Source organism: Notolepis coatsorum, assembly GCF_963971535.1.
Source record: "Notolepis coatsorum genome assembly, chromosome: 1".
NCBI classification, from domain to species: Eukaryota; Metazoa; Chordata; class Actinopteri; order Aulopiformes; family Paralepididae; genus Notolepis; species Notolepis coatsorum.
The window spans coordinates 39202169-39214813 of NC_140165.1; the positions used below are offsets into that span (position 1 = coordinate 39202169).

Below are 12645 nucleotides of genomic sequence, written 5' to 3' on the forward strand. Positions count from 1 at the left end.
ATCTATCTATCTATCTATCTATCTATCTATCTATCTATCTATCTATCTATCTATCTATCTATCTATCTATCTATCTATCTATCTATCTATCTATCTATCTATCTATCTATCTATCTATCTATCTATCTATCTATCTATCTATCTATCTATCTATCTATCTATCTATCTATCTATCTATCTATCTATCTATCTATCTATCTATCTATCTATCTATCTATCTATCTATCTATCTATCTATCTATCTATCTATCTATCTATCTATCTATCTATCTATATATCTATCTATCTATAGTCACTTACTTTGATCTGTGTTACGACACATTACCAACGTAAGCAAATCCCTTTCTCACATAAAATACAAGAAATACAAACCTCAAACAAATTACCTGTTGTCTAGTATTAGTTCCCCAGGACTCAGTCAATAAGAGCTACCATTTTATTTATTTTTTTAATACCTCCATCCCCCAGCATTCCACACGCCCCGCCCACCCATGTCCGATTGTGTGCACGTGTCCCATTTGTGAGAGCAAAAGAGCAGGGAGGGGAGGACGGAAAGAGAAAGAAAATCCACTTCCTGCTCTGTCTGTATTGATAAGTGATTCATCGCTGAGCTCCACAGAAGAGGCAGGGGTCAAGCCTGACGAGACCCTCGGCCTAAACGAGGGCCTTCTCCACCCTTATGGTGCATTAGAGCGGTCCTCATCATCTCGTAACGTCGTTGTGTTACTAAAACAGCATCCGGGGTCTGTTAGGATCCATCAGCACCAAGGCAGCAGATTCAGACTCATTATTCAAGCGTTCGTTCTTCATGGTTTGATCAACTTTTAGGAATACCAGGATGTTGGTATTACATTTCTTATATTCATTTATTTGTGATTTTTGACAACACAAAAAAGTTAAAAGTCAGTGATACGTCATAAGTCGTAGAAGTCGTGGAATCAGCCCAGGTTTACCATTTGTATTCGCGACTCGGTCGGGCCGTTCGAGTGCAACTTCCTGGAGGTAGACTTGGAAACTTTATGACTGTACCCCTTGACGGGGACCATCCGTGCCACTGTTAATGTAACGTCTCATCTAGGGAGCAACCGCAAGTAGTGGACAGTGTCATCATAAGGCCCAGTACATGATCCAGTGAGGCACGATCAATGACCCACTTCATAAAGTACAAGGGGTGTAACCATCCAACAGCAAATAATTTTGGTTACAGATTATTTGGGCAAAAGATTTGACGCATCATAAAGACTTACCATGGTTCAATCCGATATACGATTTGGTTTGAATGATTTTGGTTAAAACCGTGAAGTTTTGATTGCTATAGTAGGACCTTAATCAGACCCACTACTATTAGAAATATAAAATCCCAACCGTACACCTACTGTAGGCATCAGTAGTACAAATGATTATTTTAGCAATTTAATCAAATCTAAAAATGTTGATGAATACTGATGATACAGTGTAGACGCAGTGGGACGCCACTCATCACGTTGCATCGCTACATTTTTACACCCCTACTTAGTACTATCTTTGAAAGGATGTGCTATTTTCAACATCATTATTTGTATAGGGGGGAATATGTGTTACTTTCAGCTCCTGTTTGACTCATTCTGCGCCACGGGTCAGGGCGCCAGAGGGCGCTATTACGCCAGCACTCTAAGTCAATGGGGCGCTTTGTTCACTTGCGAGTGCTTAAAATATATCTTATATATCTATGGGTCTAATACCCCCGTCGATTGTCAGTGAGTTGCTTCCAGTCAACATGTACGAAACGGATTGTTTTTTCATCCGTACATTTCCGTTTTATACCGTTTTGAATATGAATATAGTTAGGTGTTAGGTGATTCTTAGTAATCCCAGGAAAAGACGCGATAATAGCCCTTTAGTGGAATACACTAAACACATTGTAATTTTTCGCCTGATTATCTAATCATCCTGAAATCAACGCTAGATGATCGTTATTATCCTTCCTCATGCAAGAATGAAAAGGGCCTCATAGCGCGAGGCTCCCCCAGTCCCCTCCTGCACCCAACGGCACACAGCCACACATACATACACACAAACAGCCGCGATCTGGGTAGAAAGAAATATCAGATCAATTCAAGATTTTATATATATAGTCCTTACCTGGTATCTGATGTAATGGAAAAGAAATAATCCAATTATCTCATCGCCATTCCAAATACTGCTCGTGGAGGTCCGTCCCACATTACCGAGCGTTAAACACGAACGGACGGGCTGTTCCATGCCATCGTTGTAAACGCGAGTCTTGCCGGAGTATTTAAACCCCGCCTGCACGGCTCAGATCGGCCCTGAAAAGAAACTACACCATTTCTAATAGAGTGCAATACCTGCTGGAAGGCGTAGCGGTATTTGCCATTTTGTGAGCTCAAACCCATTCCCAATGATAACATCAGGCTGGATGGATGAAAATGAATGGATATAGCTAATAAAAGAAATAACGATTAAAACCCGACTTTTCTCGTGATTGGCGCAGAATGAGTTAAGATGTGTTGGTTTGCTATTATTGTTGAAAATAACGATGAATAGTCTCCATATGGCACATGCATAAATCTTTATCTTTTTTATAATCTAGAGATCGAAAACAATCAACCAGATTCCCTAAATTCTTTCTTGCTCCGTAGTTCTGTTTTGGAAAATGTATCATCATTCATCACAAACATCTTTAATAACTGCCTGTGTTTGTTTCCAGGCTCGCAAGAAGGGCAGCAAGCCTTTTTTCTTTTTAATCATTTGGCCAGTCGTTAGGTTAATGATACGAGCAACCCTCCCACACAGCCACACAAGACCGCGTGTTGACAGCAGACGCTGATGACAGAGTCGCATGAAGTTGTGACATTGAAGGCTCTTTCATAACCCTGTTGTACTTCTTGGTACTAAATGTTGTTGCTAAGCGATATGAGCCAAATCGGTGCTCACTGTTTGGAATTATACTTGTTGCCCGGGGCGACGTGAGTTTGTTTAAGCACTCCGGCACGGAAGCGTGGCAAACCGCTAGGGCTCCCGGTGGTGATCCCCGGTGGTGTGATAGACGGTGCCCTGGCTTATGACATCCCAGCTCTTCCCAGACTTAGCCGGACGGGTTTAGGTCCTGATCCATGATCAAGGGAGATTGCACAGGGCTGAGGGGTTCAAACGTGATTCCTACATCACGGCCAATCAGCCGGTCAGCCAGCTAGTGACCCATTCAAACCAGCCAAACAGTCTGTTAAGCCGGCAAGTCACCCGCGGTCAGCTGACCTCTCCAGTCAGCCACTCAACCGACTAGCTAACCAGTCAGCCAGCCGGGCCGGTCAACCCTCTCCCCGGGAAGTCAGTAAAACGACCGGCCGACCGGACCAGGCGGCCTTCTGCCAGCAACTCGGCCTGCAAACAGAAGCGGCCAGGCGTACAATGAAGAGAGGAGGGAAATACACACTTTTAATAACGCTTCTGCAGACAGCGGAGGGGGAAGTGTATTACAGTTCCATTTTACATAAGGGTATTAAGCATGCCTTTCAGCCCCCCTCCCTGCCCCGCGTGTCACAGCCAGGACGGCCAATCCCCCTGCACGCACGCACGCACGCACGCACACACACACATGCACGCACGCACGCACACACACACACACACATACACACACACACACACACACACACACACACACACACACACACACACACACACACACACACACACACACACACACACACACACACACACACACACACACACACACACGCACGCACACACACACACTGACACACACACATACAGTACATACTGACACACACACATATATATATATATATACTGACACAGACACACACACACGCACACACACATATAATGACACACACACACATGCACAAATATGTGCACAACTGCACACCCACACGCACATCCACATGCAGATGCATACACACACAAAGACGCACACACACACACTTTTACAACACACACACACAGACACACACACACACACCCATCCACTCTCTCACTGTCACCAACCAGCCGACCAGCCGATCAATCCCTGGAGGATCTGTGATGTCATCTTCTTATGCAAAAGCTGATGGGGCGGTCGGCGAGGGATTAACCCTTGGGCTCAGGGCCTGTGTGTGTGTGTGTGTGTGTGTGTGTGTGTGTGTGTGTGTGTGTGTGTGTGTGTGTGTGTGTGTGTGTGTGTGTGTGTGTGTGTGTGTGTGTGTGTGTGTGTGTGTGTGCGTGTGCGTGCGTGCGTGCATGTGTGTGTGTGTGTGTGTGTCTGTGTGTGTGTCTGTGTGTGTGTGTGTGTGTGTGTGTGTGTGTGTGTGTGTGTGTGTGTGTGTGTGTGTGTGTGTGTGTGTGTGTGTGTGTGTGTGTGTGTGTGTGTGTGTGTGTGTGTGTAGCATGCAGGGGATAAGTGTTGTACAGCTCTGACGAGGCCTCTGGACAGCTGGTGGTGTGTGGGATAGGCTACTCTACTATTCTCTCCTCTCTTCACCTCCTCTCACCCCTCCCTCTCTCTCCTCTCTCCTATATCATCTTACCTGATAGTGTGCTGTATATCATATTATAATGTTGATTATAATAACAAGGAACTAAATCATCTATTCTCCTCTCCTCTCTCCTCTCTTCTCCTCTTATCTCCTCTCCTTTCTTCTCCTCTCCTCTCCACTCTTCTCGTATCCTCTTCTCTCTTCTCCTCTCATCTCTTCTCCTTTCCTCGCCTCTCCTCTCCAATCCTCTCTTCTCCTCTCCTTCCCTCTCCTCTCTTCTCCTCTCATCTCTTTTCTTCTCCTCTCCTCTCTTCTACTCTTCTATCCTCTCTTCTACTCTCCTCTTCTCTTTTCTACTATCTTCTTTTCTCGTCTAGTCTCCTCTCTTCTACTCTCTGCTCCTCTCCTCCACAACAGCTGTGTTTTCCCTTTACTTGCAAGTGTATTCTATTCTATTCTATTATATTGTCTTTTAAACTTTTCTGACCTAGTCTAGTATAGCCAGAGATACCTCTCTATATAATGAGGAGACATTAGTACTGTGGTATTTCTGAATGGATACATCTCTAACGATAACAAATAAGATACAAAAAAAAAACATTCAGAGAAAAAAATGCGGAGTGATTCGATAAGAAAATGTGATGCGGCTTTATGTTGAGTACAATTTATAATTCACTGCATCTTGAGGTGAAATGTGATATGCATTCAATTAATCGTCATCTCTGCCAAAAGGCTGTGAATTGCATGAGTTGTTGCCATGGTAACTAAAGACTCTACGGCAGAAACCATTAGATGATGCTTTTTGACCAAATTAAGCTTTCTGTGTAATTTACCAGTGACATTAAATATGAAATAAAAGCAATGACACACACACACACACACACACACACACACACACACACACACACACACACACACACACACACACACACACACACACACACACACACACACACACACACACACACACACACACACACACACACACACACACACACACACAAACACACACACACACACACACACACCTCTGCTGGTGTGTATGTCTTCAGTTCCAGCGGTCTGTCCTATCAGGTGATACTGGTTTAGTCTGGATCCGTCCTCCGCCACCACCACCGACTTGGCTGCTCCCTGGGTCCACGTGTAAACTACCTCTGATATGGGGTAGGCATCTGAGTGAGAGGGGGCGGGAGAGAGAGAGAGGGAGGGGGGAGAGAGAGGGGGGGGGGGAGAGAGCGAGAGAGGGGGGAGAGAGAGAGAGAAAGAGAGGGAAAAAGAGAGATAAAGAAATAGAGGGAAAGAGAGAGGGGGGAAAGGGAGAGAGAGGGAGAGTGAGATGGAGAGAGAGAGATAGAGAGAGAGATATAAAGAATAGAGGGAGAGAGAGCGAAAGAAAGAAAGAAAGAGAAAGAGATACATATGGAGGGACAGAGAGGGAGAGAAAGAGAGAAAACCATTAATTTATTATAATGTATAACCTACATATTGGCAATATCAAATGTAAGTCAATGCTCTTTGAACTTGGTGTATACTATTATGCTATGGTAATTTTCCGCATGCACGTTCACAGCGGAAATGTCCTGGGAAATGTGCAGAATCACATTTACCCTAACATAATCATATATGTAGACAACATATAGAAGTACAATGGACAGAAAAGTAGCAATGAACAAAACAACATTCTTCGTTGTTTGGCTGGAATACATATATTTGTCATATAGGACATCCCATTGTGTCGTCCTGGAGGTAACTTAATCAGTGAAGCCATTAGGATTAGAGTTGCTTCTGGTGAACATGTGTATTCTGCAACAGCAGAGCTGTGTGCACGACGTGTCTCTCTCTCTCCATTCACGACTGGTGTCTGTCGCCCACATTCTGTTACACACTGTTAACCGTTCCCATGCATCACGTCGTCACGCTGGTCCCACAAACCTCTGTGCGCGTTGCTCACGCTCAGACACCCGTAGCGTTCTTCGCCCACTGCGTTTGGCCCTCTGCCCCACATAGGTCTGCCAGGAGACGAACCTGGGGGGCGCTACGTTGGCGGGCGAGTAGTACATGGACCTTGACACTACCGTCGAAGACACCCTTTCTCCCCCAAAACCATAACCCTAACCTTAACCACGCCGTTTTGTTAAAGGAACACGCCGACATTATGAGAAATGCGCTTTCTGTCTTCTCCAGAGTCAGACAAGAATATAGACGCCAGCTCTGCCTCTTTGTGTTTAGTAGAAAGCTATCCGGCTGCAAGCTAGCCTAGCTTAGCACAAGAAGCGGATAGCGGAAGCTAGCCTAGCTGTTGGACAAAAACACCTCTCCCAGAGTTTTAAACTATACTAGCGGCCCATATCTGTCATATTATGTAGATGGTAGTCATCAGTGCATTTGCCTCCTGGTGCAAGCCCCAGTCTTCGCACCTGCGTGTCCTTTCCACAACCGTGTTTTGAGACAGTGACGTGCTGTCCTGTGGTGTGTATTTCATACAGGGGCGTGGTGATATAGGGTTGTTGCATCGTAAGGATGACTCTTTCTTTTTATTACACGAAGCGAGCGAACAGCAGACTGGCTTCACTAGGGCGGGATCCACAAAGAATGGAAGGTGCTAATTGCACCCTTACTTAAAATTCATTATGAATTGAAAATGGGGGACCCTGATGTAAAGAAGACAAAAGTCTTTCTCTGGTCTGCATCCCCTTAACAATTGTGTGTATTGAGCTGTTAATACAACTTTCAATCAATCAATCACTGTGCAGGTAAGTAAGGGTGCAATTAGCACCGTGCAATCCATTCTTTGTGGATCCCGCCCTAGTGAAGCCAGTCTGCTGTTTAAAGGAAAACTCCAACATTTTGGGAAATTAGCTTATTTGCCATCTACCCTGGAGTTAGACAAGCAGATACATACCTTTTTCTTCTCTGTGCATGCAGTAGGAGTAGTAAGACGTTGGGAACTAGGCTAATGGAGGAACCTACTTCCAGTGACTGACGCTAAGCTAGGCTAACGGTGCACGTCTTCCTACTCGTACTGCATGCACAGAGAAGAAAAAGGTATGTATCTTCTTGTCTAACTCCAGGGTAGATGGCAAAATTTGCAAATGTCCCAAAATGTTGGAGTTTTCCTTTATAGGAAAACTCCAACATTTTGGGAAATTAGCTTATTTAACATCTTCCCTGGAGTTAGACAAGAAGATACATACCTTTTTTGTCTCTGTGCATGCATTAGGCTTAGGGAACAGTCGCTCCATTAGCGTAGCTTAGCTTCATCACTGGAAGTGGGGCAGAGTTAGAGCCTGACGTTCCCTACAGTGCCCTACAGTCACGAAATACACTCCAAATACAACTCCAAAACGTTCCTGTAAACATGTTGTGACCTGTGTATTTACCACGTGGAGAAATACAAATTAATTGAATTCGACAATTACGTTTTCTAAGCAAATATACTCTGAACTATTTTTTGCCTAAGCACTCGTCTCTGGGCGCAGTCAGTGATTTCTACGTGAAGCCGTGTTTGTTGACATTCTCATTCATTCAAAGGATCCGAACCGATTGAAGTTTATGGATACCATGACTTAAAATCCTCTTACCTTGACGATTAAAAGCCTCCCCAATTTAGAAAACAGTATTCCAATGGCTGGTCTTCATAGGCTGCTAGCTAACGGAGCTAACCAACAAACACAGAACCTGGCGGACAGTAAATAACGAGAGCAATGACTTCCTTTCTGGGGGGTTTCAAAATAAAAGAGCGACGTCTATAGCAGCGGAATATATATATATATATATATGCTGGCCGGAGGTGGGTGTGGTCAGGCAGATGAAAGGTGCATGTGAGAAGTTTTCAGTTGACGCGCATTAGGCGCTGAGTGTATCCCATAGTGCGAAGCAGACAGCTACGCTAATCATATAACTAGGGTTATAGGATAACCTTCGTTTTTTGTTTTGCCTATTGTCAGCGACTTTGGGTCTTTGAAAAGCGCTATATGCTAAATGAATTATTATTATTATTATTATACAGTCCCAATTTGACACCTTACATGTTAAAGTTTGTCTCTCAAATATTAGAAAGAACACTTACAGTACATCATTTAATCAAATATAATTTAATCAGGGAGAAGTCCTGTTTTTATTTTTTTTCTCCTCTTTTTCTCCGCCTGATTTTCTATGCTTTTTTCTCCCCATCCCAATTTAGTCGCTATGCCAATTTCCCCCCCTCCCCTACCTGGTTGTTGTGCGCATGTTCCCCCTACTGTCGGTACAAGGGAACCCTGAAGTCTACCACATGCTTCCTCCGACACATGCGGAGACAGCCAGTGGCTCTCTTCTCACCTGGCAGCGAGGACTCTCATTGGTGAAGTGTAACACGTGGGAGGTCACGCTGCCTTCACCACTTTCGCCTGAGCAGGCGCCCAGACCTGACCTGTAGGCGTCGCTGTCCACAACGCCAGATTACCACCCACGACTACCCTCCCGCTAACTCAGCCAAACGAGTTAGTATGACGATCAGCCCAAGCCGCAGGCAATGCTGACTCTGGGAGTCGAGACGGCAGCCTCTTGCATTGGTGACGAGCACAATCTCCGCTACGCCACCCGACCGCCCAGAAGTCCTTTGTTATAGCCACGTCAGTGCAGTTGAAAGCAGCATGGTTTTGTGTTGTACTTCACACAGTGAGGCGTTCACACACCATATAGCTGAGAAGTCACATTGTGTTGTACTTCACACAGTGAGGCGTTCACACACCATATAGCTGAGAAGTCACATTGTGTTGTACTTCACACAGTGAGGCGTTCACACACCATATAGCTGAGAAGTCACATTGTGTTGTACTTCACACAGTGAGGCGTTCACACACCATATAGCTGAGAAGTCACATTGTGTTGTACTTCACACAGTGAGGCGTTCACACACCATATAGCTGAGAAGTCACATTGTGTTGTACTTCACACAGTGAGGCGTTCACACACCATATAGCTGAGAAGTCACATTGTGTTGTACTTCACACAGTGAGGCGTTCACACACCATATAGCTGAGAAGTCACATTGTGTTGCATGTTACAAACCAGCCAGATCTCGCTTAAAATATGTAAATAAAGTACTTATCAACCACAGTAAAAAGGTACATATTGTAAGTTATGTTATAGCCATGAGTGATATATTGACATATTTACCTAAATGTACAATATGTACATATTACAAATAACTAATATATGTACGTATTTATAAATAAATACATAATATTATATTTTGTTTGTTTGAATGCGCTGAAGAAGGCCGATAGAGAGGCCGAAACATGTTGGTGTTTTTTTATTGTTCTATTATGAACTAAGCAACTTATTAAAGCTTTTATATATATATATAAAGAGTGCCTGGAACTTCTTTGTTTTTTCAAAAAACATAATATTATATATTCAAAGATTCTTTACATTTAATACATTTTACATTTAATTTAATGTTATAATGTATGTAATGTAAAAACTAAGACGTTTGAGTTCCCCTGCTTAAAATGAAACAAAGAAGAAGAAGAAGAAGAAGAAGAAGAAGAAGAAGAAGAAGAAGAAGAAGAAGAAGAAGAAGAAGAAGAAGAAGAAGAAGAAGAAGAAGAAGAAGAAGAAGAAGAAGAAGAAGAAGAAGAAGAAGAAGAAGAAGAAGAAGAAGAAGAAGGACGAGGGGAAACACAGTCCAACACTCTGCTCAACCCTCACACTGAAGAACCATAATAAGTGCAATTGTGAATAGAATAGAATAGAATAGAATAGAAATACTTTATTCATCCCGAGGGAAATTCAGCAGTACAGATCGCTCACAGTAAACAGTAAACATTTAGGTAGACAAAACCAAAAGTCACGAATAAGAATAAAAGTAAGAATAAAGAATAAAATAAGGTCCGGGATATACATTATGATATGTATATACATTCTAAAATATTAAATATACAGCCAAAAATATACAGAAATATACAGTAAAATGTACAATACTAAGTGTAACATTTATAAATATCGATTTAAAAGTAAAAGTTCAGGAAGATTATGCCAGACTGTACTCAATGTCACCCTGTGCTCAATGATGCAGTTTGGCACAGTGATGCGTTATAAAGTCTGATGGCTGTCGGAATGAATGACTTCCTGTGCCGTTCAGTGTTGCATTTTGGGAGTCTAACACTGAACGTGCTCCTTCTATCAGCCAAGTCTGTGTGTAGTGTATGGGAGGGGTTGTCCATGATGGCGTGGAGCTTAGCAAGGCTCCTCCTCTCTGACACCACCGCCAGAGAGTCCAGCTCCACCCCCACCACATTACTGGCCTTCCTGACCAGCTTTTCCAGCCTGTTTGTGTGCCCCGCTCTCAGTCCGCTGCCCCAGCAGGTCACAGCGTACAAGAAGGCGCCCGCCGCCACCAACTCGTAGAACATCCTCAACATCCTTGTACAGATGTTGAAGGATCTCAGCCTTCGGAGGAAGTAGAGGTGGCTCTGGCCCTTCTTGTAGAGTGCCTCTGCGTGTTTTGACCCGTTCAGTTTGTTGTCGATGTGTACTCCGAGGTATTTGTAATCCTCAACCATGTCCACGTTGACCCCCCTGATGGAAACGGGGGGGGGTCTTGAATCTTGAATAACTATATAATTATGTCGCTTTCTCATAATTATTCAATGTGATCAGAATATGAGCTACATGACAAGTACTGTATGCGTAATTTACACAGTAAGTGACATGAGATTGTGTTAAGCAGACGTTGCATCAACTCTCAAGACGGGGCCCATTATGCTGTAGACTTGAAGATAATCGAGGACGGGTCCCGCAAATGAAGCGAACACTCGTTGAGGGTGTTTAGCTGCAGCACAAGCCTAGCGACGACAACAACACGCCATCTAGCCACAAGGACAAAAGGAAAAGGGGGCGAAGATGGAGGAGATATTGAATGGATTCTGAAGCTCTGTGTGCGTGTGTGTTTGTGTGTTTGTGTTTGTGTGTGTGTGTGTGTGTGTCTATGTGTGTACAACATGAAGAGACAGAGGTATACAAAATAGATCACTAGATTGTGAGAGATGAAAGCCAAAGCCACAATAAAAAAATACAAAAAAAGATCTGAAAAGGTCTGAAAGATGCAAGGGAGGAGGACGATGCCGTCATGAGTCTGCAGAGCGAGGTGCTCAAGAGGTTACAGAGTCTATTCTGAATGTTTCCTTTCATTTAACATTTATTTTACCTCAAAGTACAACACATAATTACAGGGGAGAAGGAGAGACTCGAGGAGGAGAGAAACTCGAGGAGGTGAGGGAGAGAGACTCGAGGAGGGGAGGAGAGAGAGAGACTCGAGGAGGGGAGGAGAGAGAGAGTCTCGAGGAGGGGAGGGAGAGAGAGACTCGAGGAGGAGAGAGAGAGACTCGAGGAGGGAGGAGAGAGACTTGAGGAGGGGAGGGAGAGAGAGTCTCGAGGAGGGGAGGGAGAGAGAGACTCGAGGAGGGGAGGAGAGAGAGAGACTCGAGGAGGGGAGGAGAGAGAGAGACTCGAGGAGGGGAGGAGAGAGAGATACTCGAGGAGGGGAGGAGGGAGAGAGACTCGAGGAGGGGAGGAGAGAGAGAGACTCGAGGAGGGGAGGAGAGAGAGAGTCTCGAGGAGGGGAGGGAGAGAGAGACTCGAGGAGGGGAGGAGAGAGAGAGTCTCGAGGAGGGGAGGAGAGAGAGAGACTCAAGGAGGGGAGGAGAGAGAGATACTCGAGGAGGGGAGGAGGGAGAGAGACTCGAGGAGGGGAGGAGAGAGAGAGTCTCGAGGAGGGGAGGGAGAGAGAGACTCGAGGAGGGGAGGAGAGAGAGACTCGAGGAGGGGAGGAGAGAGAGAGACTCAAGGAGGGGAGGGGAGAGAGAGTCTCGAGGAGGGGAGGAGAGAGAGAGACTCGAGGAGGGGAGAGAGAGAGACTCGAGGAGGGGAGGAGAGAGAGAGACTTGAGGAGGGGAGGAGAGAGAGAGACTCAAGGAGGGGATGAGAGAGAGAGACTCGAGGAGGGGAGGGAGAGAGACTTGAGGAGGGGAGGGAGAGAGACTTGAGGAGGGGAGGGAGAGAGACTCGAGGAGGGGAGGGAGAGAGACTTGAGGAGGGGAGGGAGAGAGATTTGAGGAGAGGGAGAGAGACTCGAGGAGGGAGGGAGAGAGACTCGAGGAGGGGAGGGAGAGAGAGAGACTCAAGGAGG

General features: G+C 45.0%; 1 protein-coding gene across 1 annotated transcript in view; it reads right to left on the reverse strand.

The window, feature by feature from the left end:
• Nucleotides 1–12645, reverse strand: part of LOC311241451 (gamma-aminobutyric acid receptor subunit alpha-5-like) — a gene marked incomplete at its 3' end in the record, with an annotated part of 157137 nt that overhangs the window by 46228 nt on the left and 98264 nt on the right. Inside the window, exon 5 of the mRNA XM_084330287.1 lies at nucleotides 5501–5644. Coding sequence (XP_084186413.1) covers nucleotides 5501–5644 — 144 coding nt within the window. The remainder of the gene's footprint in view (nucleotides 1–5500; nucleotides 5645–12645) is intronic.